Raw genomic sequence first — 26682 nt, 5'->3', positions numbered from 1 at the left:
GTGTGCAGCTGCACTCAGCGTGCCTCGCTGCCTACGTGTCTGTGTTCAAAGGGATGGGGAGGAGGCGGCAGGCCCCGGCATGTCCTACCCATAACCTGTCGAATTTGGAAAGGCAAGTCAGAGCTCGAAGAGGTCAGGGTGCGGCTTCCCGCATGGCAGGGCAAGGGGAGCAGGAGCATGCTGGAGATCCCCAGTCCCGTGGGACCAAGCTGTGGCTCTCCTAGTGCCTGCAAACATGGAGAGAGAAGGGAGGCGGCGGGGAGCCAGGGCAGCACGCTCCCCTCAGAGAGCAGCTCCATGCGGCTCTGTGCTGCAGAGCCATTGCCGGCTGGCAGGGGACAGGTGTACCCGGGGGACACCGCTGAATTCCCTGGATCGGCAGGGCTTGGACTGCCCTGCAGAGTGCTTGGGAAGGGGGCAGGGGAAAAGCAGAGAGAGAAGTCGAGGTGTTTGCAGGAGTTTCGATGGAGGCACAGCACAGCTTGCCGAGCTATTTGAGCTTCTGATGGGGAATACTGCCGTAGCCTCAGGTGACTTCACACAGGGCCAGGGCAACCCAGCTGGCAGGCAAATGGCCATCCCGGCGTTGAGAAGAGCTCCTGTTCGCTAGCGGCTCCCACCTTAGCCTCTTGGGAAAGATCTGTTCCTTCCCTCCCCTCTGCCCGCATACAAACACACCCAAACACCATTTTCTTTCAGATGGGGATGCTGTGGGCATGTGAGGAAGATGGTGGCAGGGATATGAGTGGAACAGAAGCCATGGGGAGCTACCAGGAGTTGGGTCGGGCTGGGTGGATTGAGGACGGACGGACTCAGATAGGCAGATGGAACACAGGGGTGCAAGCGACCTGCTGAGTGGGCGAGACGGGATCACAACGGAGCGAGGCCCCTGGCGCAGCTCAGCCCCGCGTCCCCGTGCAGCCCTCGGCTGAGCCGTGCTGAGGGTGCTTGGCCTGGCAGCAGTTTACTTGAGGACAGTGTGTATGAGAACAGCTGTTAAAAACCTTCCACGGCGGGTGCCAACCTGAACCGAGCCTGGAGAGGCAGCCAGGAGGCATAAAGGTGATCAGAATCCTTTGAACTGCAAGAAAACAACTAATAGAAAACAGGTTGAGAAGATCAGGATGTGCCTTTTGTTTTTTTTTTCTCTCTGATTATTTTTGTCATTTGGAAAGGCAAAAATCCCACTCTTAGCAAGCTGTGTATCAGTTTTGTGGGGTTATTGTGCTAAACCCTAAGTCTACTCCTTGTAGCCCAGCTATGGCTGCATCTGGGGATGACACATGCTGATCTTCTGAAGCTCTAGGGCTCTGATAAAGTGGGATCTGCCTCCCTGCAATGGTAGGAACGGAAAAGCAGTAACTTCAGACCCTGCTGAAGTAACGGCTCCTGGGATTTCGCAGGGAGTGTTGTAATCCAGATGGGAGGTTTGCAGCTGCACTCACTGCTCTGGGATCACAGGCGCTGCCCCAGACCAAACAACGGGCTCCAGGGTGCGGGAAAGAAGTGATCCCCATTGCCATAAAACTGCAGGCCAGCTCTCACAGAAGAATTTAATCTAGCAGAAGATCAGCAGGCGGCCTTCCTGAGACATCCCAGCCCCACGGGGACAGCAGGGCTTGCTTTACACATTGACCATTCTTTGGCTGGTGCTCTGCTTCCAGGTAATTAAAATGGCTTAACCTGGCAGCCCTAACAGCTGCTTGCAGATAACTGGTGTGTATGCCCAAGGGACCCTTACCTCATTGTCTGCTCCAGAGAACCCCTTAACTGCAAGGCATGTTGGAAGGATACAAGGATTTCATTACACAGCCAGAGAGGGCAGAAACTCAAATACTTTTTTCCTGGGATCAAAACAATGGAAAGAAAGAGGACACGAAAGAAGAGAAAAACCAGATCCTAGGGATGTGAGAGAGCAGAGGGTTTGTAGATCCAATCCAACAATGGGAGAACTTGGAGACTATTTCTCAGTTGTGCCAAGTGTATGTGGAGTATTCCCAGCGCAAACAATGCAATTACTTTAGACTCACGCTGTGCCAGCGAGTTGTCAGGTTTGAGGTTCAGACTCCCAAAGGGTCCTGTTCAGACTTGCATATAAGCTGTTAAGCTTTCCTGAGGGATACGGAAGCTCTGAGAGAAAAGGCCACGTTCACTTTTCTGAAGACAACTGTAAACTTCCTCTTGGGCTTCCCGGTGCTTCCCTGTCTGAGTCCTTTGCTTGAGGAGATCCGCAGCAAAATACCCCACTCATTTCCTCAGTGCTTGTTGAGCTTGTGTAGCCTACAGGGTTGGAAACAGCCCTGGGGATGATGAGATTGGGCTGTCCTTTCAGGTTACCTTCAGCCCTGCAAAGAGGTAGTTGTTTTCCATTTCAGGGGTGTTATTTCTCTCTGATGGGATCTGTCCTGAGGAAAGTGTGTCTCTCCCCTAAATGAAGTCTCTTCATTTCCCTTTGGGGCACATCACTCTTGTCCTCTTGTGTGCTGTTTCCTCTGTCTCACTGCCCGTGTGTTTTGCTGGGTCTGAGCAGAGGGTGATTTCAGGTGCAGAACCCATCACCTTCGTATTCTTGAATGGTGATCGGACTGATCTGCTTGCGACACTATTGATCTGTTGAGGGTTCAAGCCCAAAAGTCTATTCCCTATGACTGTCACAGATTTGGTGCTGTGACAGCATCAGAAACCGGAGATTCTCAAGTCTGGTGCCTTTTCAGAGCTAGAAACAAACTAAGCTCTTGGTTTAATGAATGATTCTTTCATTTCATCCAACTCGTGGGTATACTGCCCTTGCTTACATCAACCAGGCTGCTTAGCATAAGTAGAGTCCTTTACCAGATTGGCTATACCATTTTCTAGAGCCCGAGCTTACTTTTAATGAGCAAATTAATCTATTTCTGCGTGACGCTGTGCTCTGACAGAAGACACGTCCTGCTCTGCTCTGTGTTCACACAAGGTGACAACGTGCCTTACAAGTGGTGCTTCTTTCTGCCCACCTTTGCCTCCTCTCAGAGGTTTAATACACAAGCCTGTTACCAGACACAGCCCCTGAGACCTTTACCCTCAGCTGAAGTTCGACCCTTTGAACTCTCTGACCTCCACACTAATAGGAGTTAATGACATTTATCTATATACTTATCTTTTCCACTGCCTACCCTTTTACTCGCCACACTGAAATATCTGTGTACCTTACTGGTAGTAGCCACTGGTGGCATCCAGATGACATTAACTCTCTTTCCAAGATGGGAAAATTACAGTTCGGTCAAATTAAGAAGTTCCCTTTAATATTCTTCCTGATTTCTTTTTTTTTCCGTTCATTTACATTCATTCAATACCCATCTGCTTATTTTATTTCTGGAAGTCTTTCTCCACTGCTATTCTGGTCATTTTTTACAAAATCGGAGATGGGACTTTTTGTCCTCTTCTTCCTTTCTGTGAGCTATTTATATCCTTCCATCCATCTTCTTAGGTAGTCAAGCATCCAGCTGTGTTATATCTGTCACCTTGGTACCTAAGCAACCAGCAAAGATGTTTCTTAACAGCTGTTAGCCGGAGCAATGTCTGCTCTAGAGCAGGGGTTACGCTCGAGCTGCTGCGCGGCGTGTGAGCCGTTCAAACCCCGCTGCCATGCCCACGGGTGGGGAAGCACCACGGGGAGCCCTGGCCAGGCTTGTCCTGTCCTCCTGCGGAGCATCGGGAGCCAGGGGAGGTGTTCTTGTCTCCCACGGATTCACTCTGTGCAGCTCCCTTGCTTGTGTGATGATCGTCAGCTGCTGTGGGACCTGGCATGGAAGGTCGTCAAGAAAGTCTATCATATCTGAGCTACATCTCCCTGCTTCTGCCACCCATGTTTTGGCTCCAGAGCCATTTTCCCCATCCTCAGCCACTTCCCTGACAGGGGACGGGGTGCTGCGGTATTGAGGAGCATCCGTCCTTGCTGTGTGAAGTGGTGGGGTGGTGTTGCGAGGGAGGTTGGGGGGTGCTGGCTGACATTGGGGCGCTGCTCTGCCGTGTGTCGCTCCCCATTGTGTTGGAGCGCAGCTGCTGTGTGCAGTGGCCAAACACTTGGCCTCCGGACTGTACAGCCAAGCGCTGAGGTATCTTGCCCAGTTGTTTTCAGCTTTCCAAGGGGAAAATAGAAAAGTTCTGCTGGTGAAATGAAGGACCCTTTCTTTGTTTTTTCTCCCTCCGGGGGAGCCAACTGACTTATTTTGGGGTCTTCAAAGATGTACAACATTCTGCAATATTGTTGTGGCTGCTAAAATAATGCAATAGTCTGTTTTGCGTTCTCTCTCCCTTTTCTTTCCCCCCCCCGCCCCGATCTGAAAAGAACACGCGTTCTCTTAAATAGCCTCCCGTGTAGTTGTTAGCGAGTGGGAAGAGCAAACAGCAGACGGAGGAGGAGGTGGGCACAGCAGGCAGGTGGAGGGTGGGAGCAAATCCGTCTGTCGGGAAGGAGGAAGAGACAGGGAGTCCAGAGGCTCCGGCGCTGGCGCGGTCCTGTCCCAGGATACAGCGCAGGGGTCGGCTTGAGCCCCCAGAGACCTCCTGACACAGGGACGGGTGGGATGAGGCTGTTGCAGAATGAATCCAGATGGACTGGAGCTCAGGGTGGGCTGTGGAAACCACGGTGGGGAGATTCACAGGCAGGCGGGAGGTGCTGTATCTTCACTGTGGGGAAGGTCGGCTGCCGAGATGACTAAAGCACAGAATGGGCTCGCAAGTGGGGCCATTGGGCGGTGCAGAATGAGTTTTCCTTCTGCTTCGAAACAAGCTGGCGTTTGAAAATTTCCACAGAAATGAAATTTCAGGAGGAAACCTTGGCCTGGCTTAATCTGAAACGTCCTATTGCGTTACAACCCAAGCATTTCATTCTGGTTGCAGTTCTGGTCAGCGTTTTACAATATGCCATTGAAAAGGAATGGGAGTTCAGAAGAAGTTGTTCTATTGATAAGTCGTAAATTGAGATGCCCCCCCCGCCCCGTTTTTTTTTTAAGTGGGAAAAACTAAAACCACAAAAAAAGGAAACATTCGCTTCCAAGGTTAGCACAGACCATTTCAACCTTATCAAAAGGCTTTTAAATCGTACTTTGTCAAAATCAGCACGTTCCAGTGGATAGTTTTGGCTTGGACTAAATGGCACTTCCCATCAGAAAAACATGCCGTGTTGGAAAGATTTTCCACTAGCTGTAGTTTTTTATTTGCCACATGCTTTCCATTTTTGTGGCCGCTTTGTCAGTCCCAGTCTCAGCTAGGATGCAGCACACAGGGTTCCCGAGAGAGCAGTTGACCTTCTGCTCTTTGAAGACCAGCGTGACTCACTGAGCTCTCCCTGGTCACATAGCGGAACGTACATCGGCCCTGCTGAGCAGCCCGCTGCTCCCTTCCACATCCCCAGCCCTTTGAACACGGCTTGTTGTTACGTAAGAAGGGAAAAGGGAGCCTAGTGCTGGTGCAGTTTCAACAAAAGTCAATGAAAAATGTCAATGAATGCTCTCTGAGCTGTCTGACCCTCAGTCTTTGGACCTGGCTTCTTCAGCAAGAGGCTGGAAATGGGATGCTGACTCTTGGCTTGCTCCATCCTGTTGACTGTTAATAGATCTTTATGGGGAACTGATTGCTTTTTGGTTCTGGCTTGTCGTTGTGAATCTAGACTTCAGGAACAGTTAGATTTAGAGCAAATAGGTGATTCAAGCTTGCCGTATGGATTCAGGCATTGTAGCTACCCGCAGCTGCTGGCACAGTTGATAATCCCAGTTCTTTCTGCTCAGGCATCCCCAGGCTCTTGAAAAAAAGTGAAACATGCTGAGAGAGGTCCCAGAAAACAGCTCAAATAGCAGCAACCCAGTGTAGATGCCTGTCCCTGCATCCTTCAGGCTCCAGGTGATGCATGGCTGGAACGCCTCCTGGGATGCCTATGGAGGGACATCTTTGTACCTGGGCATAAGATGCCTGAGGAGTCACTCGGCACAGCGTGTCATTCCACTTCCTGAGTGACATTCATCAGCGAATTCCCCCGTGTTATATCATAACTGGGCTCCTCCCTGGTGCTGCCTGGAAGCACAAAGCCGCCTTGTTTGACGAGGGGAAAATAAGGCTTGGAGAAAGCCTTAGTTTCTCTTCTTGGGAGTTTGCTTGCCTCCCCGTTGTGCTACAGTCACTAAATATACAAAGGTGATAAGTCTAAGACCCCAGTTACCCCTGTGTGCCCCAGCAGAAAGAGCAAGCCTTGCTCCCATTGAGGGATGTCCAAGGGAAATGCAACATGGTCTCTATTTTGTAAGCAGGACAAACCATCTTCTTTCTGCAGAAATCCCTTTGAACTCCTGCTCCTCCTGCCTTGCCCTCCACTCTGGGCTAAACGCTGTCTGAGCCCTCGCTGACCGCCCTCACCTTTCTGGGCAGGTTAAAGGGGATATAACTCTGTTGCCATCTCCAGAAATGCAATGCATCTGTGCATCCCCAAACTGTGTACCGCAGGACACGGCAAGGAGCGTGACCCCCTGTGGGAGGCCTCCCCACCCTCACTCATTGCCTCCTTCATGATTGGGGCCAGCACAGGCTGCTTGTAATGGGTGGTCTTGTCGCTTGTTTACAGTCCTGGCTCTTGCAAGCTCAGCAGGCTCCTCTAAGCCCCGACCTGTGCAGCCGTTTGGAAGCTCAGCAATCACTCCTGCGACAGCCTGGGTGGAGGCTGTAACCTTAATAGATAAGAGAGCTGCATCCATCCAGCGCGGAGCTGCTCTGCCAGCTGCCCTCCGCTCAACCCCACCAGCTGCCGTGAGCTCTGCAGTCAAAGGCGCTCCCATGCGCCCAAATCTGCCCCCTGAGCTCTCCTGGCTGAGGTGGCCTTGCCGCTGAGCTGTAGGGGGCCGTGCCAGTTCCAAACCCAGGCTGGGAGCATCACAGCAGCCACCGATCTGGCAATGGAGAGAGGTGAAGCAAAGCTGGAGTGCACGTGGGCTCCTCAGGGCAGTGGGGAATGGAACTGTGGAGCTGGCTTGGCTCGGCGCTTGAACAGGACGCTCACCGTCAGCCTCAATGTTTCTCGTCATTTCTGGCATGTTCTTAACACGAAATGTCATAGATATGGTCACGGCCAGTTTACTCGTTGTTGAGAAGAACGTGAGCCACATTTTGAGAACCTTTAGTCTCGCTGTTGGTGTGGATGAAGTTTAAGTTTGCTTCCAGGCTCTGACAATAGAATAAATTTTCCACTTCATCTCCCTGTGCCTCAGTTTCCGCAGCCATAAAAATGAGGGTGACCTTTTCTATTTGCATGAGTGCTGGGTGAGGCTGTGAGGCCTTACCACAAACGCTTCCATAGGTGAGAATTGTCACCATAATATGCAGATACCCACATCTAAACCAAGCCATTCAGGTGTGATTGCCTTGGTGGCCTTGGGCACATCTCTTTGTCATTCAGCACCTCTGATTTTCCCATCGCTGCAAGTAGGGGTAATAATACTTCCCTGCCTCTCAGGGTGTTGGAGGATTAATTAGTTACTGTTTGAAAAGCCTTTTGAAGATGCAAAGCTTTCTATAAATATGGAGACTTGTTCCTACAGATGGAACCCACGTAGGACTGAAGCCTGGTGTCTGTCACTGCACCGTGGAGGTCATTAATCTAGGAAGAGGTGTAATTTGTAAAATTAGTTCCCCGCACAGGGACTTGATGATAAGAAGGATGAGCAGAAGCAGGCTGGAAAACAGGCAGGGCACTGAGTTTTTGTTTATATGTACACACTGTTCTTTACAGCCCCTTGTTTATGGGCAGGAATCCTTAAACAACCCAGGCGAAATTAGGAGGTCTGGGTCTCTTCCCCTTTCCTGAAGAAGTATCTCTAGGGCAAGGCAAAACACGTTATGAGAGGAATCAGCGGCAGTCAGGGTGTCTGTCCGTCGCATCTCTTGGGTGCCGTGTTTGCATTCATGTTGTTTGCAAAGATTTCTCGTAGTTGTCGACTGATGGCTCATGAGCCACCAGAACATACATCATTTTTTCTGGTCACAAAAAAAAGAATGTATTCTTTCTATCTTCAAAGGAATTACAGTAGAACGGAGCATGGCATTCCTGCTCGCAACAGTTTCTCTTTAACTCAAGGAGATAGTGAAATATCAGGAATGTTTTATATACCCAAAGGATAATGGGAGCAAAGACAAGAGGAAAGAAGACCACAGTAAGAAGCTGTGATTGGTTAGAATGCATTTAAACTATAGAAAAGTAGGAGTTTTGAGAAATTACAGGCCTGGCCAATACCAGCGTGGTTTGGCAGGGGCGCGTTTTCACCGTATCTTGGACAGAAGACCAGAGAGTTTGTATCCTGTGGGAATTTCCTGTGACCTGGTATCTACCCCTTTGATAAAAGATTTTATTGAGGGCAGGGAGGATTGGAGCGGTGAGGGCAGTGACATGAGGGCTGCCAGCCATTAACCCGGCGCTGAAGTCACGCCTGAGTCAGCAGAGTTTCGGCTTTGTCCCGTTCCCATTGTGGAGGCGAGTGAGTCATCCCGGCCGAGCCCTGAGAGCTCCCGTTTCCTGCTCCCACTCTGAGCTGTCAGCCCGGGGAGGGAAAGAACGATCTGATGTTCGCTCTTTCTGTGCCGTCAAGTTTATTTTTGGTATTTTTGTTGAGTCTCTTCAGTCTCGAGTTCATTTCGGAAATGAGACTCTCTATGGGTTACTATCTTGATCCTCTCTTCACAGCTCTTCATTAAATCCCTCCTCCTTAGCACCTGGAGAGCTCGAATAGTGAGAATATTTAGCTCTGGACCAAGGCTCCTTGAACAACATCCAAGGCAATGCAGAAGCCCAAGAAAGAAGCAAAGGCAGAGAAAATGCTCATATACATTTGGGGACTAAGCCCATCAAGATAAGGTCTCAGGACAGTCTCAGCTTAATTAGCTTCCCTCTGCTCAATTCTTCAGCTTTCCCCTCCTCCACACTTGTTCTTCCAGCTGTACTGTTCTTTTCTGCCCTTGCTTCCCCACCCAACCACCAAATAAGCATTGGCTCTGCATGTGATCCCCTTTCTCAGTCTTCCCTCTTGTTTATGGGGCAGAGTTGGTAAGTGAGAGATCCTGGCTTTTTTCTTGCCGTCAGCCAAAGAGGTGATTCTTCAGAGAAGGCACTTTGATCTGGTTTTCTTCGTTGACCATGGCCAGCTCCCTGCTTTTCCTAGTGTAGACTTGAGATCCTGGACATATCCACAGGAGCTGGTGGCTAGGGATGAGGAGAGGCGAGTGAGCAGCCTGGAGTGTGGTGGTGGTGTCAGAGAGACACAAAAAGGGTGGGAAAACGGAGGCTAAAATGGAGGAAGAGCAAGTCAAAGAAACAAGCATTGTAGACCAGGTAGAGGGGCTGCCCTCTCCCACCTTAGGGAGGGAGGTGGCAGTGGCCAAGGGAGATGTGACTTAGCTATAATAAGATGGGAGATGTGACTTAGCTATAATAAGATGGGAGATGTGACTTAGCTATAATAAACTGCATGAGGCCACGGGGTAAAGGAGGTGAGAGTCCTCTGAAGGCAGGCACCGGACAGGCACGAGTACGAGCGCACAGTGGGAAAAGAGCTGGAGTAAAGTCCGGTCCAAAAGACCTGGAGGGCCAGGCTGAGCTGCCGGGAAAGTGGGCCAAGCGCGGAGCTGCCGCACGTCGGGCGGGGGCCGAGGGCAGTCTGGGTCTCTGCTCAGGTGTGTGGGAACCGGCGGCTCCGCTGCAGGATTAGCTGAGATGCTTGCGGGGCAGGGCGGGCAGCAGGAGCTGGCTCCGCCGTGGTGACTGAGGAGCCTTTGTGCTTTGTTGCTGAGCATGGGGTTTCATAGCTTTATAGCAGGAAGGCCTTTCCCAGTGCTGCGTCAGCTCTTTCAGCACGAGCCCTGCTCTGCCAGCCTCGCTGCTCTTGCCATGGGGCATGTTCCCCTCCCCTTGGCTTGGGGGGTGAAGCAAAGAGGCTGTGTGAAAGCCAGGAGAGGCACAGCAAAGAGTGGAAGCCGGGAGCAAAGGCAGACGTGGTCATTCCCTTCCCACCCCTCTGGTTTGCAGCCCTTTTCCTATAGAGCTAGAAGGTTGTCCTCAGCTGGGGCTATTTGCAAGGCTGAAGCACAGACAGCAAGAACTAGTTGTCTAGTCTGGTGTTCATCCCTGCTTGTCACTGTCTGTTTGATCTGTGGCTGATCTCACCTGGCGTCTGCTTTTATTTCACCTAATTTCTATGAAGAACACCTAAGACAAACATGGCCAGGGCCTTTGTGTGAACCCCAGTGGTGGCTCAATGAATAGACTTCCCAAATATTAAGAGAGAACAAGCAGGGCATCAATGGATCAGGCCCTGTGGGAAAGGTCTTTCATTCAAGTGGATCCTGAGGCTCCATTTGTCCAATACTGTGTAGGCAGGAGAAGGCAACCCTGCTTTATCCCAATGGCATCTCCACTGCCCTGTCCCAGCAGAGAGCAAATCAAGGGCTGGCTAGAGGCTTCACTCAATATAAGCCATCGACTGGTCCTCAGATAATAACATCTCTGCTGTTGCTACTGTGTGCCGGTTCTGGATATGAACCAGTGACCTAAAGGCCGTGTGCTTTCCATTTGCAAGCCAAAGCCAAGCTCCTTCTTTCTTTTCCGAGAGGGATTTGGGTGGGAGCCAGGTGGGTCGTTGTACATGCTGCCATTTCCCCATCAGCTCCCATAAAGCTCCCAGCTCTCAGCAGGGGGGACACTTGGGCTTGCAGTTTCTCTTGGTGTGCCCCCACCCCATCACAATGTTATCTTTGGCCTTTTGCTTTCCCGCGCAGCCATGCCACCTGGAGCTATAACCTTGCCACATCTTTCACTCTCTCATCTTTGTTTTCTAAGGCTCTCTCTCCCCTTGTGCTGGAAACTCAGTCTTCCTCTTCTAATCCCTTTGGTGTTCAAGCTCCACACTTAAATGGGGCAGAACTGAAAGAGTGCATGACACTCAGAGCTCCAGTGAAAGTCAGGAAGTGCATGTCCATGAGTCACTGGAGACTCACTGGGACCACTCCTGCATTGCAGTCGGCTGCAAGCCATTGACTAAGCGGGGTGAGGCGGGTGCTGTGCTCCTTGGACAACCAGCCGAGTACCCATTTGAATGCCTGGCAATCAATGCAAAGTCTGTTTGGCAAGAAGAAAGGTATTAACCCCACTGTCTTGGCCAAGGGCCAGCTCAAGCCTTTGGTTCTTGCCACCTGAAGTTACCCTGCTGGGATTTAGGATCTATTTTCCCATTTCCCACCGTGCCTAACACACCTCTGGTGTTCCTTTGGGCTTTTGGAGAATGGCTGCATTCTGCCCCACAAGGGCTGTATGTCAGACCTTGATTTCCACTTAAAAATAGGAAAGGGTTGAAAGATGAATTCACAAATACCAGAAGAAAAATGAAGTGCCACCAGCTAGACAGTTTTGAGCTCCCGTTCCATCCCATTTTTCCCCTCACGGAAAGTTCTGTTTGAATTGCCTGTGAGGCACATGGGACCACGTACAGGACATCATTGCCCATAGTCAAGGTGCAGTGCAAGGGTGCAAGATCAGGTGCTTTGTGCTGAGTCTTTTGTAGGTTGAAGCATGATGCATTGTTTTGTCCTTTTGTAAGCTCTGCCTACTGTCAAACTTCAGATTAGTTCTAAGTGATGCAAAGACTATTAGGAGTGATTGCTCTGACATCTGCATCAGCCATCATATTGCCACACCAAAGGGTGGCTCATCGCGGTTCTGCCAAGGGCTGTTTCAGTGCCCTTGGGGTGAGATGAGTATCAAGGAACAGGAGGGAGGGAAACTGGTGAGAGGCTCAGCAGAGGCAAGGTTGTGCAAAGCAGTGTGGAGTTCACATGGTTCTTAACAAAGAGGCATTGATTGGAGGCTCCTGTTGTGACAGACCTCGCTAGAACCTGGAGATCATTTCCAGAGCTTTCTATATGGGGGAGCAAGAACCAGATCTGCAAGTGTGGGAGCCTTAGAGTAACACCGCCTGCTGAGATTTTAGGAGAAAGAGTCTCCAGGTTCAAGACCCACTGGCTGCCACTTAATCTGCCCCCTCCCCAGCACTCCTCGCACCCAGGGAGTCCAGGTCTCCCTTCCCAGCCTGCTGCCTGTGCCGCAGGGCACCCCGAGTTCTGCACGGTGCCCCCAAGGCCTGGCATGACCTAGTAAATATCTGGGTTTGGGATCGTGGGGAAAGGCATCAACACAAACCACTTCAGAGGCCAAGGTGGAGGAGCAGGATCTCAGAGGTCTCCACTAATGAGGTCTTGGCACCAACGCATCTTTGGCACTCAGCTGGGCCTTTTTTATTGCTTTTGGTCCTCAACAAAAAAAATAACACCAAAAAACTAATGAGTAAAATGCAACTCAGCAAGCTTCAGCCTATACAGTTAATCTTTCCTGGTGTGCCAGCTGTCTCCTGGGAGGTGGCAGAGTGGATTGGTGGCACTGGGAGATCTGGCATAGGAGCTGCAAATGGCAGGATATATCCCAAAGCCTCTTCTCTGCCATAGCGACCACACACATCACTCAGCACCGCACATGCACACACACATCCTGCTTAATATGATCAAGCCCCTCCAGAGGCTGATTAGTGATTTTATTTTCTCCTCCTCTCCTGGCCTTGCACGCTTATTGCCATCAATTATCTATGCATTTGCCCTGATGAATTATTGAGTGTGTAACGGGGCGAGGGAAGACCCACCAGCCCAGCTCAGTCACTTTGCAAACAAATGCTCCCCAGAGCATGACAGCAGCTAGTTTATCCTCTGGCTTCTGATTTAGGATGGGGAGCATGGGAAACGGATCCAGCAACTCGCAAACACCCCTTTACAACGCTCTCCTTCCACATCATTCCTGTTACAGTGTGGGTGCTATTGCTGTGGTACAGAGCAGAGCAACGGGTGCGCCGCTACCCCCATGGGAGGCTTGGGGGAGCGGAACATAAAGAGCTTACCCTGTCTTGCAAAAGAGCCACGAGTTACTCAGTCACCTGGAAAGGAAACATGGTTTCCGCACAGTGTTTGGGGTTTTTTGAGGGGGGTATTTTTTGTTTGGTTTTTGTTATTTCTTCTGCTGTGGGTTGGTTGTTTTTTATTTTATTTTATTTGTTTTTTTGGGTTTTTTTTTTCCCTTTTGCCCTGGAGCCTCTAGAAAGTTTGGAATGTGTTTTTGTTAAAGCTGCTACGTGCAGGGACCTGAATGCTAGCACTGGCAGCATTTAGGTGTTGGCAAGCAGTCCTCAGCTGGCACCAGCCTTTTCCTAAGCTGAAAGTCCGACCCTGCAGCCGGTAGAGGAAGGTTCTGCAGGTCCATGCTGGAGTCTGGCTCAGGGCCAGGTTGGTCAGCACCAAAGTCTGCTTTTCCTCCAATATGTGTCCAGGTACAGTCCGCACTGGTGCATGGAGCCCATGGCAGGGGCGGGAGGGTGGAGGTGAGAGTCGTTACAACACTCAAGGTCAGGAGAAGTTACCTGATTTATAAAAGGGCCACTCATTAATTTGCAGAGAAATCATACCATAAAGAAAGGGCATAGTAATGATGGAGTGAAATGTTGGATTGATCTCTCTCTTGTGATATATACCACGTTCCCTGCCAGGTTGGCTGCCAATATCTTTATTTATGGGGCACATCTTAGGTGCCCGTCCTTGGGCAGTGGTGGCCTTCAGCCGTGTTCCCCATCTTCATGCCTCTCTATGGAGAGACCAGGCTGTTCTCCCAGCTGCCCTGCAAGGGCAACTCCGAGCGTGGCTTTCCATCCTCTCCTCCCTGGGCTTTCGGCTCATCTCTCTTTTCTGGCATTGCGAGAAGGTGCTGAGCCACGACTTCCTACGGTTGCGAATGGGGCGTCTTTTATTGGGATGTCGAAAGCCTGGTTCAAAAGGAACCGCTGAGGGCTGTGGGGGGTCAAGGAGCTTGTGTGGGAGCAGAGCCAGCGGTGCCAGCGCCCCAGCCCCGGGCAGGCGCTGCTCGGGGGCACCGGCCCTTCGTGAAAGAGGTGGGGACCGGTGCTGAAGAATCTGCTCTCCCTTCATCCTCAGGAGCGCTGAGCACACCTACAGCCGTGGGATGGGCGGCAGGTTGTTCCCAGGGCCTCTGCTACGTGATTGCTTTTGCTCTCCGGCAGGCTCCCACATGCTTGAAGACTTCAGAGCCAGACTGCTTGGCAGAGCTGTTGCTCACCTCCGCAGGTGTGGGCAATTCTGCAAGAGGCTCTCTCACCTCCAGGGTACAAGGAGCAGCATATGCTGCAAAGCATGTTGGAGACGTCTCCCCCCTCCCCGTCCACCTGTTCTTTCTTCAGGTCCCAGCATAGCGTTATCTAAACCCAGCCTTGTTCTGCACGAGGTGCCCTCATTTCTTCAGGAAAGCCATTGTGGGCCATGCGGTCCCGCTGGTGTCAGAGAAGTGTTTCAACGTGTCTTACTCCTTGGACATCCTTCTCCAGCACGCCAGTGCCTCTGGTTGGTGTGGAGAAACATGGTCCAGCTGTGACCTTACAGAGCAGGAACATCCCCTTGTTTTTCTAAGGACTCGATGGCTCCATGCATGCAGGCACTTGAGGCCACCAGTGCTTTGCTGTGGCTGTAAGCACTGAAAAACACTCCAGCCACAATGCTGGGGTGTGGGGCAAACAGTGCTTGGCTCAGGGAAAGGGGGCAAGTTCACACAAAGCTCTAGAGGCTGAGTTTCGGTCTGAAGTGCTGATGACTGTGGTCAACTGATGGCGTCTCACGGCCAGGCTGGGTTGTCGAGGCTTGTCCTCGGGTCATGGGCTTGGTGGGAGGGAAGGAGAAAGGGAGGAAGAAGAGGTTTAGATGTCCCCCTGGGTTAGAAGATGCTGTCCTGTTCCTTGTGCTATGCATTTTTCCTCTTTCTCCAGCCTCTTTCTATTTCATTACACTTTCATGTTCCTCACTCTTTGTACATCTTTTTTTATTACCCGTTTCTTTCCTTTACTCTCGGTCTCCCAGAATACATCCAGTTTCAGATTCAGCCAGAAGCAGTGAGCAAAACCCGCTTTTCTTGTTCTTACCACCTTGCTTCTCCATTGTATTTATCATATAAATACCAGCTATATAATTGCCAGAGCATTATCTCTAAACATACAGATTAGGGAAAGACACAGCGGCAGCCAAAGATGAATTTCAGGGTCAGTCTGTCCAGCTGTCAGGAGGGGAATCAACTGAGACCAAATAGCTCTTTTCCAAAGCTCCTCTCATCTTTACTTCACAAAATCAAGATGGAAGGTTCCTAAATGGGGTTGAAAAGCCACAAAAATGATCTAGATCATGCAGGTAGATTGTGCAAGGTGGATAGGCTCTGCTGTAAATCTATTCTTACATGGGAACTATTGCTACTCTGAAATCAGGGCTGAGTCTTTGCAGCTCATTTAATTACTGACACATTTCCAACCGCATTAAATGGATGTCTGAGTGTGTGTTAGCACGTTAGGATATGCTATGCTGATAAATATCAGGGCTTTCATATGCCTGCAGAGGCACATGCTCTGTACATTTACAATAACCGATTTAATGTCATCCAAAGTTGAAGACAAAAGGAAGGGAGGTGTTATTGATCCAACTTTGTGCCTTTTGGTGCTCTTGAGCCCTAGGCTGACTGCAGAGCATTAGGGCTGGTTGTAGCCAAGTGTGAAAACTATTAATAATAGTGGGAAGGAAGGTGTTTATGAACAGGAACGAAGCTGCAGGTGGGTGCAGGTAGTTGCAGAAAGTACTGAGTGCCTGTAGCCATAGACTGTTCTTGTATCAGCCACACCGGGAAGAAGCAAATGGAATAAATGAAGGGGTTCATGGGCCCAATATCCAATAACCTTTCTTTTTCTCTTAGAATTACACATATATTTATGTCTTTCTATTTTATTGCAGGGCTGCAAGCTCAGACTGTCTTAGTCAATGACACGGTGTCGGGGTTTATTGGGACAGATGTGGTCCTGCACTGCAGCTTCACCAACCCGCTCCCTAACGTCAAGATCACGCAGGTCACGTGGCAAAAAGCCACCAACGGCTCCAAGCAGAATGTGGCCATCTACAACCCCGCCATGGGGGTCTCCATCCTCTCTCCATACAAAGAGCGGGTGACTTTTCGGAATCCTTCCTTCAAAGACGGCACCATTCAGCTCTCTCGGCTAGAGCTGGAGGATGAGGGAGTTTACATCTGTGAGTTTGCTACCTTCCCAACTGGCAACCGGGAAAGTCAACTGAACCTCACTGTGCTGGGTAAGATCCTGAACAAGCTCTGTCCTGTGAACCGTTGCCTCCTGTTAAACAGATCTGGAGAAACCTGAGACTCGTGTCCTGGGACCTCAGGGCAAAGGTGAAATTTGGGTGTAAATTTTACCTATGATGATCTTTCAAGTTGACCGTAAAGAAGTGAAGAGCAGGGAACCCAGGGTAGGTGGTTTACTGAGCTATCACAGGAGTGCCTTTTCCTCTTTCCAGGCCTCAGTTCCCCTTTCTCTTAATGCAGGTGCGATAACAGTGACCAGTTCCCTAAGGGAGCGGTGGGTTGTAATGAGCTGGTGGCTGTCAAGTGAACAGAGAGAAAGACAACAGAGAGATCCTGAGCACAAGTAGAGCTTGTCCATGGAGCTTGGGGTTGTGACATAATAGATGCCACCCGAGGTCTACGTGATTCATGTGCTTTCCAGTTTCAGTCTTTCATCCTAACGTAGGGCTGAAACGCAGTGTCTGTAAAGGATTGGCATCATGTATCCCTGAATCTAGGGCACCTCCACCGTTCCTTCCCCAGAATAGGTTGCTGGCCATTTGCAGCAGCTCTGCATTTGCCACAAGGTCTGTCACAGGCTCAGTGGTGCTACTTGTAGTAGAGAGAGTAGCATTGCTTTTCTAACCATCCCTGTGTACCCTTTTCTCCTCCTTTTTGCACTTCCCTGCAGCCAAGCCTACGAATCGGATGGAGGGCACCAAGCGGCCACTTATAGCTAAGTCTGGCAGGACAGAAAAGATCTTGGTAGCTACCTGCACCTCCTCTAATGGGAAGCCCCCCAGCACTGTCACCTGGGACACCAAGCTCAAAGGGGAAGCGGAGTTTCAGGAGATCCGGAACAGCAACGGCACGATCACGGTGATCAGCCGGTACCGGCTGGTGCCGAGCCGGGAAGCCCACCGGCAGCAGCTCATGTGCGTGGTGAATTACCAGCTGGACCGCTTCACCGACAGCATCACCCTCAACGTGCAGTGTAAGTGCGGGCAGGACTGCGGAGCAGCCCCTGGGGTGGGCGATAGGGTCTGGCAAAAGGGGATTTTTCTGAAGGGAAGAAATAGGAGGCTGCTTGCTTCTTCTGGAGAGTAAAAACTAAGTGATGCCTTGGAATAATCATATGCTTTCTCTTTTCACACCTTCTTTCTCTCTGCCTCTGCCATGTCCCTTTGTTCCTCGCCTTCTCTCTCTCCTTCCTTCACCATCCCTCACATTCCCTGTCCCATCATCTTTCCCACTTTGCAATCTCTCTCCCTCTCCCACCCCTTCCCCCTCATCTCTTCCTATTTCATTTTGTCCCCCTTCCTTTTCCTTAACTCTTTACTCTCCTTTTCCACCCTGCTTTTTGACCTTTTTTTGTCCCCCTACAGATGAGCCAGAAGTCACTATTGAGGGCTTTGATGGCAACTGGTTTCTCAACCGGAAGGATGTGAAGCTGATCTGCAAATCTGATGCCAACCCCCCAGCTCACACCTATGAATGGAAGCTGTAAGTGCCTGCAGCGCTTCTGCTCTCAGCACCACATGTGAACAGGGACACGAAGTCTCTCTAGAAACCTCGGTCACCCTCTGGTCAATCAGCGCCCAGACACCCCGACACCCAGGAAAACTTCCCATTCCCACTTCACTGGGCTAATATTCTGCTCTGAGATGTGACAAGGTGAATGATTTGCCCAGCACCGCAAAGTGCTTCAGTAGCAGAGCTGGAGAAGGACCCAGGATTTCCCTTCCTTGAAGGGGCACAAATAATACATAATTTGTGTGTAGAAAAACCTTTCCCTGGAATCAGCCCCGAGCCCCCTTTGCAACACTCATCCCCACACCACTGACATGAAACAGAAGCAATTCCTCGTCCTCCAGGGTTTCAGCTTTTGGCTGAACACACTAAAGGGACTGCAAAGTGAGCGAAAGGTGTCTGGGAAGTCGGATGGGAATTGATGCAACCTGATGTGATTCTCTCTTCTCTTTCTTTCTTTCCTATAAGCACTCACGTAGCTTTAAAAAAAAAAAAAGATCAAATGGATCCTTTCTTCTTTTCAGCTGGCATTTGTCATCAAGAAAGAGCCTCTCAAAACGGCTTTGCAAGAAGCTAGGCACATTGTCTCACATTTCCCTTCCCAGATCAAACTGTTCACAGTGAAAGGTCTGAAGAGGGTTGTTTTTCCTGCCTTTTTTCTAGTTACCATCCCCAGCTCTCTCCCTCTGTTGTCCCTGCCAGTTTGACTTAAACTCCAGGGGGGTTCTCTTGGTTCCTCAGAATGTTGCCAGGAAGGTGTTAGAGGCAGAGATGCCCCTTGTGGCACTCAAGGCACCTCGGCTGTCTCTGTGTAGCGAGTTGAGCCGTGCTTTCCTGAACCAAGCTATGCTTTCCTCTCCTCTCATTTACATTGTGATGAGCAACAGTCAGGGGAGATGTCAGAGGAAGCAAGAGCCTCTTTAGCATCCCACACCAGTTTTCAGATGTGTCTTTGTAGATTCAGGGCCCTGTAGGCAGAGGACCAGTGTTAGGCTATTCTATTCTTCCATCAGCTTTGAGATCATTGCCTTGATGTAGCTGAGAATTTGCTATACGTGTGTGCCTATGTGTATAGGTAGACATGAAAAATATGTACATGTGCATTTAGATACTTATTCACAAACCTAATTATACTCCCATTATTTCCTTTCGCTTTTTACAAATTGCTTGACAATATGTGCACATTTTTGTTGGGAGGAGGGGATAGAATTACTTGCCTAATTTTTGATTGCCTAAGAGAAGTAATTACTTACTTTGCTTCAGTAATTAAGAATAACCAGGCCATGTGTGTCTTCCTAACACACGGGGTTTTTAAAGTTTTTATCTGCCTTTGCTCATTTATTCTGTGTATCTCTAGATTTAGTTTTGCGTTATTCTGGTTTCACACTCACCCGACTGTTCTGCCATGGGCATAATAGATGATAGATGATAGATCATAGATGACAGGGCTCTAAATACGTCCAGTCTCCCTTGGAGTCACAGAGAAGGGAAAAAAATATAACCAGTCCGTGTAAAGAACCTGATTCTCATAATGCAATTTGTTCACTCTGAAGACTACTGACTGCCCTAACACTCTGTCTGAGGGTTTGGTTTCAAGGCTAACTACATGAATGGATATTTTCCAGCCAGCACCACCATGTTCTGGACCTGCCCAAGGGCAAGAACAGGACCAGGACGTCAGGGTCACATCTACAATACAGCTTGACCATACTGAGTATCATCTCTGGGGTCAACCATGATCTTGTTTCCCCTAGGCCAAACGGGACCCTGCCCGGGAGCGTGGAGATCCAGAACAACACCATCTACTTTAAAGGGCCTGTCTCCTACAGCGTGGCGGGCACTTACATCTGTGAGGCCTCCAACGCCATCGGTACCCGGTCGGGCTTGGTGGAAGTCAATGTCACAGGTAGGAAAACATCTGGTGTGCTCTGAAAGAGAGGAGGAGGAGATGGGAAGAGGAGGGTGTTAGCGGCTGACACCATAATGTCTGTCTCAATCACCAGTGTCTGCTTCTAGGGGTGGGGAGTTTCACAATGCAAATGGAGCAGTGAAGTTCTTTGTTTTGCACTGGTTTGCCTCGGATTTTTTCTCCTTTCCTCTTACTGTCTTTTCCCTTCTTACACAAAGATACATTCGGTTTGTCTCCTCCTTTTCTTCTGGTTTGGATTCAGAGAGATCATTGAACATGTGAGAAGGGAAGACATGTCAGGGAGATATTTCTTAGAAGGTAGAAGAAGGAATAGCATAAGGATACAGACTGCCACTGAGGCAGCAAAGCCTGAGGTGGATGAGTCATTTGTTCAGGATGTTATTTGGTGTTTCTGATGTTAAGCAACATTCACATTTTTTCGCTTGTGCTCCTTCCAATGCCGTGTTGGTTTGTGCACTCGCTCACCTGGCTGCCACGTTACTGACAGGCTGCGAACCCTTGAGTAGCCTTGGGCTCCGGAAAGGAGCATCACAGGATGCAGACCATGGCAAGTGATGCTGTGTGATGTCTTATGGGACAGACCTGCTCTCTCTGGGGGGAGCACCGGGGCTGTGACTGCGGAGAGCAGCCGGCTGCCCGTGTCCTGGCAATGCCACAGACAGGGGCAGTGCCTGCGAGCCAGATGGGCAGCGAGGCATGCTGGCATCTCCCCGAGCCATGGGAAATGCAGGGCAGGTTCCTGGCGTTCACAGCCCTTGCAGCTGTCCAGCCTGAGGAGTCAGGGTGCCCGCTGTTCTGATAGCAACCCACTCACCCCATTTCAGAGGTGTCTAACCCGAGTGATGGAACGGGCTTCTCAGGGGCACCCACCTCCAGCTCCCCACACACACTCTCTACAGGGGTAAGTGCTGAGCAAGCAAAAAGATGAGGCCCAGGCAGCCGACCTCCTGAAATCAGCAATAACACTGTATTTGGCACCCTCACCACCTCAGTTCCCCTCTTCGGTAACATGGATAAAACAGGCTAATCTGCATCTATCCAAATGCTTGGAGGTCAATGGATGTGATTTGCTAATTAGATGCTAATTACCAAGTATTTATTTATGATCATTATCACTGTAGCAGGCCTTTAATTCACACCTCTTGTGCTGGATCCCTGCCTGGTATATGCTTTTCTCTGGGGAATCTTTCACTTGCCAGTGAAAGGCACCAGAATAACAAAGCGCTTTGTTGAGGACAGACGTGGAGCGGCAGCCACCCTGCCCTGCCCAGCCACCCAAAACCGGGTGAAGGTCATGGGCAAATCCTTCCGGCTGGCTGCTTCGTGGGAGATGCCACCAAAGGCACTGTGTTTCTGGGACAGTGCAGGCAACAGCCCGATACAAACTGAGCAGACCTGCATCCCGTCAGCAACAGAAAACCATCCCACGCAGTAGCACCATCCCTAGCACCTTGGTTCACATTTGAAACAGTGATCAGAGGGAAAAAGCCTCCAAGCTTAGTCCCCAGTTTCAGAGAAGGAGGTGGGATAAGTATTGCAGAAGACTTAGAGAGAAACGGGCTCTCTTCACCATTTCTGATTTTCCATTCCTGCATAGCCTGTACATCCATTTCTTGCCACCGTTCTTGTCTATTCAGCCACCCTGTGTCTTTTGTGCTGTCAATGCACGTGTTCCCGAGCACCAGGTACAGCCCTCTCTTTATATTTCCTGCTGCCAGTGTTTTATCTGTCTCAGCATCGCGATAGCAGCGAGCCTGGGCTCTCCTAGGGACCAGGGTCTGGGGGTTCCCCCTCTGGGCTTCAGTTAAGGTCTCCTGTCCTGTTGGTTTTTGGGGGGACCTGTAGGGCATCGTTCTTATGCTCTGTTAGCGCAGGGCTGGCAAGGGAAGCAGGGACCGGCAGGATTTCTGGGGAACGACTTTGGCTTGATGTCTGCCTGCCTGCAATCTCAATTTATTCCCAAGGTTCTGAATTGTGGGGTTCAGGTGAAATGAGAAGGAAGGAGGGGCGCACCAGCAGCTTCCCTGCTCCGAGGGATTAGCAGCCAACCCGTTAGGCCAGGGCTCCGCCACGTTAAAAAAACGCTTTTAATAATTCATGGGATCTGAATATGTTTATCCAGCTCTCCCTAAGGACGGATTAGGCCAGTGCTGGGGAGGGCTCAGCCGTCCTCACTCAGCTATTACAGGTACATTTGTTTGGGTCTTGCAGGCAATTTAGGGATTGTCAGTGGACCACGAAACCTCTTTCAAGAGCTGCATGCAATAAATGGAGTTCAATCGAGTGAGCAGCCAGCCTTGGGAGGAAAAAACAGGAGGCTGATGCAGAGAAAACCCTGCAGCAGCTTCCCCCCCATCTTCTGGGTACAAACCTCCCCCTCCTGCGCCCAGTTCTTCCTCCCAGAGAGGAGGAGTGCGGGGATAGTTCAGGGGGAGGGTGATTTGTTCAAGGGGGAGAAGGCTGAATGCTCCTATTAGAGTTATAGCACATTAAAGAGATTGATAAGTGGAAATTTAATATTTTATCCCAGCAATCTGTTCCTGTAATAGCTTCTCCTGCCTTGCAGGACCTTTGTCAGCTGCAGCCAAGCCATGTAGTGTGATATGTAACTATTTATTACAGGTGGTTGGGTGACATAATAAAAGGCTGTGGTTATAGACTGCATGCATGTCCCTCTGGGCCTGCTCGTGTGGTGTGGCGGTCCTGCACAGAGCTGCTCTCGTATATGTGCACCTATGGGTGACCCTGATCTGCATCCTGGCATACAAACGGACCTCCCGAACCTGCATGCCTGCACAGGGACGCCCTGCTGCACAGTCACCGGTGCATGCAGGACGCGGGAGCATCAGTGCGTTGGCATGTGTGAATATGCGTGTTTGTGAAGATGTGCTTGGCTATATAGGCTATGGGCAGCAGTGCATATACATACCATGGCCCTTGTGCACGTATGTGTACATACGCGTTTGTGTGTGTGTGCGGGGGGACATTCATGCACTTGTGTACCAGCTTCAGCCAGAGGAAGCACAAGGAGAAAGACGTTAGAACATCTCTTGTCCCCATGGGCCTTCAAGCACCAGAAAAACATCAAAACCGAAGGAGAGTGACAGTGCTGGAGCTGGGGGCGCAGCGCCTGTGCAGAAGCAGTGACGGCTATCAGCCTCTCCGCTGCAGGGCTCCCGCCTGATTCCCATGGCCAGGAAGGGCTCTTTTGCTCCGGATTCTGCAGGCTGCTCTGTTTGCTTGGTGCAGCCCTGCCGCTGCACCCCCTGAATTTCCAGGAGACAGGATATGATATGGAGGTGCCCTGGGGAGGGTCTGTGAGGATGGGACACTCTGTGTGACTTTGCAGCCCTGGCCTTGGATGTGTGACAGGCTCTTGGGGGGAGGAGAGGCTGGCAGGGGTTGATGTCCCCCCTGCATTTGCTTGGCTTGCACCAGGGAGTTATTTACACACCGCTAGTGATCTCGTCCCAGCAAGGTCAGTGCGAGCAGCCTGCGGGGCTCGCTGGAGCCCTCTGCCATGTGCCAGCTGGCCTTTGGTACAGCTCAGGGCGTGGGAGATAGTGTTAAATCCTGAGCACAGAGCAAGCACCCCCAAAGCCCAGCTGCTGGCCAGGGCCGTGCCACGCTGCACCAAGTGCTGGTGGCTTCTGTAGGTGGGAGGACGTATGGCCGGGGGGCTAAAAAGGAGCAAGCCTGGGGGGTCCCATCTGATGCTAATCTTCTGGAGGGTGGGGAGGAGTGTCCGCTGCATCCTGTCCGATGGCACCTGTGCCAACGGCCCCTGCGGGAGCAGCGCTTGATTGACAAGCGATAGGTGACCTGACAGAGAGATTAAAACCTAAGAGGCGTTTGGCATCTGGCCTAAAAGCTGTCACACTCTGAAACGCCAGTGGCAGCTGCTGAACTTCTGGATTAGTTGCCAGTGGTTTTTCCACCCTCACTGCCTGCTCTCCCCGCATCCTGCTCCACACAAGGAGGGCAGAAATCCCGGGTGGGGAGAGGAAAGGCAGGATCCGTTGGAGCCACAGGTCTGCATGCATAGGTGCAAGGGCTGTTGTGAAGGAAAAAGGGCAGCAGTGCTACGGGCTTCTCAAATTGCAGCCCAGTCTGGGCTAAGGCGGGTCCAGAGCTATCTCCCTATCTTCATTTATTCACACAGCCGGTCAAAGTCCTGGGATAATTTGCCATGGACTGCACTGGCAGGGAAAGTTGCCATCAGCAATCTGCCATATAAAAAAACCACCCCTGTATTTGCTGAGGCCATCTGGGGAGCTCCATGAGCCCATTGACTTCAAGGTTCCTGCTGCTCACCCTGGCTGGAGCCAGCCCAAGTCCCCCCAGCTTCCCACTGCAGCGCGTTTGACTTTGCAAGGCTCTGGAGGAGCTTCGTGCAAGGAGCAGCTTGGGCTGACACATGTCCAAAAGGTAATTTCTCATGGAGTTTGACATGTTCCTACATGCCCATGGCTACAGCGAGAATCTCAGCTGGTGCTGGGTTTTTCCTTGACCCTTATGATTGAAGGGAAAAGAATGGAAATGTGACTTCAAGAAAAAATGTGTCCATGGGAAGTGGTGTCTTTTAAAATATCTAAGCAGTGTGATGAGCACAAGGGCTTCTGAAAGCTGATTTCCTGTGGATCTTGCATTTCATAGAATTACTTGGTGCCTGAAAATGCGCTTTTTCTGATCTGGGCCCTTCCTGCCCTTGGGAACAGCTTCTTGTCCCTGTGGGTTCTCTGATGTCTAATGAAGTTTAGCTCCCACCTCTCCCAGGGATTCCACTCCAGAACTTTATGTAGGGATAATTTTGGCTCCTTGTCTTCTCAGATAGCCCTGAAACTGGCCGGCGGGTTCAGAAAGCATTAGATAAAGGACTGATGGAGCGGCAGGATGATTTGCATACTCTTTTTTTTTTTTGGAAACCAGTCATTAGAAGAAAGATGTGATTTCTAAAGGCACTCTTGTGATGGGGAAAGCCTGATTCGTCTGCAGTGGCAGCAGTGCTGTGCCTCTGGGTGCTGCAGGGAGCAGGCAGGAGGATGCTGGAGCCCTCTCGCCTTGAATGGAGGGATCAAAGAGAACCTGTGGGCTGGGCGGGGTGCCAGCGTGAAGCCCAGGGCAACCCCCATCTCTCTGCACTCCCAGCTGCCGCCCCAGAGGTCCAGCTCCTGCTATGGGGACAGGAAGCCGGGCTGAATGCAACAGCTGGCAGAGGCGGGCAGTGGGCAGATAGTGTTGCTGCTTTAATTCCTATTCATACAGCAGGAGGGGGTGGGAAATGTTTGGTTTTTTATGCTGGAATTAAAGCCTAGCTTGTTCCCCCTCCCTCCAACTCTGCTGTCTCCTGTTTCTCCAGTCCACTTCTCACAGCAGCTTTAATTCTCTCCAGACTCTTCCTAATGGATTTTTCACATGGGGCCCCCAGCACACTCAGGCATCGCACCAGTTTCCAGAAATTTCACGCACCCCTCGAACACAAAAAGTGGATCCTTTTCCCACACTTCCCCTTCTCTCCCCAGGCTGCTCTTGCGCTCTCTTTTGCACCCCAGGCACGAAACTCCGCGGGCAGCGGGGTAAATCCCCCCCTTTGTGGGACTGACAGCAATGGATGCGTGCGGAGCAGCACCCGCCGGGAGCCGCAGCTGTCCCGAGCCATTCATTAACCTGGCTGTTGGACACCGGGGCGCTGTGGCAAAGGGCTGCAGATGTGCCAGGCTGTGCCCGGCAGCTGCGCGATGTGCCGGGGACACGGCTGGGGGGACGAATCAAAGCGAGCCAGCTGCGGGGGAGCGGGGCAGAGGCGGGGGGTGGCACGCTGCACCCCCCCGGCCCTCCCCAAGGGGACCTTGTGGCGGAGCCGGCCCGGGGACCCCCCTGCGGGCTCGCAGCGGCGGTCTGTGCCGCCCTCCAGCGGCGGTGCCGGGCCGAGCCTGCCCGCTCCCGCCGCCCCCCCGGGCCGCTCATCCCGCCTGGTCCTACCGCCCCCCAACAGCGGCTCAGCCGCATCCCCCGGCCGCACCCGCCGAGCCGCTCGCTTTTCCAGGCTGCGGGGGGACGGTGGGTGGACGAGCGTGTGGGTGGGGAGGGGGATGAGTTCGGCTGCTGGCTTGCGATCTTCACATCTCTCTTCTCCCGCTCTTCCCACAGTTCGGGTTTGTTTTCTCTGGCATGGGAACTGGGCCACCGCGGGGAGGACGGGGATGGGTTCTGAGCACAAAATAGTTCCTTCCCTGAACATGTGAAATCCAGAACAGCAGCATGTTAGTTGTCGTGTCCACGGCATTGGCAGTGGCGGGGGGGGGTGGCGTGAAGGTGAGCAGCACAAAGGGTAGGAAAAATATCTATATACATATATATATATATATGAGAAAGGTAGAAAAACATCCCCCCCTTTCACTTCATCTGTCCAACCTGGGCTGTTAATGAGGCTTTTCATAGAAAAGTGGGCCAAGCTGCTTTTGGTTTTGTGCACAGACTTGTCTCAGATCTGCCTGTTTTCCAGAGCTGGGAGGCAGGGGGGCTCAGTATGGCTTTAGGGAGCCTGTGCCCAGCATGCACACTGTGTCTGGGTCTTTTCAGGGTGGGATGTTGGGACCCGCAGTCCCATGCACAGAATCAGCTTTGCTGTGGGGAAAAGTGAGGGAGAAGGAGGCTTCAGATTGGAGCTGTGGGTGGGGGAAAATCAAAGCTACAGCCCCTGGGGTGTGAGCCAGCTCGTTGGCCTTTCTGTACACTTAAGCTCTAGGTGAACCCCTGCTTTGTGCACAGTTTTGGAAATGGAGCTCCGTGGGGCTGCAGAGGCTGTGATGGCAAGGGGCAGGCCTGGGAATGTGGCATGGGCAGGGGGAGCAAGTGCAAGGGCTGCGCGGATCCTTGGGTTGATTAAATTGAGCCCTCAGCAGCCAAGACTACCAGGGGATGGACGTGACATTTCTTGCTGTCTCTGCAGAGAAGTTTTGCATTAACCAGCTGGCTATGACAAGCCTTCTGTGGA

The 26682-nt window shown here is 51.3% G+C and overlaps 1 protein-coding gene across 1 annotated transcript in view; it reads left to right on the top strand.

Annotated features, from left to right (window-relative positions):
- Nucleotides 1-26682, top strand: part of NECTIN1 (nectin cell adhesion molecule 1) — a gene marked incomplete at both ends in the record, with an annotated part of 88413 nt that overhangs the window by 26107 nt on the left and 35624 nt on the right. The window contains 4 exons of the mRNA XM_080357855.1: nucleotides 15886-16236; nucleotides 16917-17219; nucleotides 17611-17728; nucleotides 19510-19661. Of these exons, the coding sequence (XP_080213981.1) occupies nucleotides 15886-16236; nucleotides 16917-17219; nucleotides 17611-17728; nucleotides 19510-19661 (924 nt within the window). The remainder of the gene's footprint in view (nucleotides 1-15885; nucleotides 16237-16916; nucleotides 17220-17610; nucleotides 17729-19509; nucleotides 19662-26682) is intronic.

The sequence above is a fragment of the Nesoenas mayeri genome (genome assembly GCF_963082525.1).
Source record: "Nesoenas mayeri genome assembly, chromosome: 22".
In the NCBI taxonomy this organism is placed as follows: Eukaryota; Metazoa; Chordata; class Aves; order Columbiformes; family Columbidae; genus Nesoenas; species Nesoenas mayeri.
The sequence above is the reverse complement of the archived record's forward strand: the minus strand, read 5'-3'. Positions and strand labels throughout refer to the sequence as shown.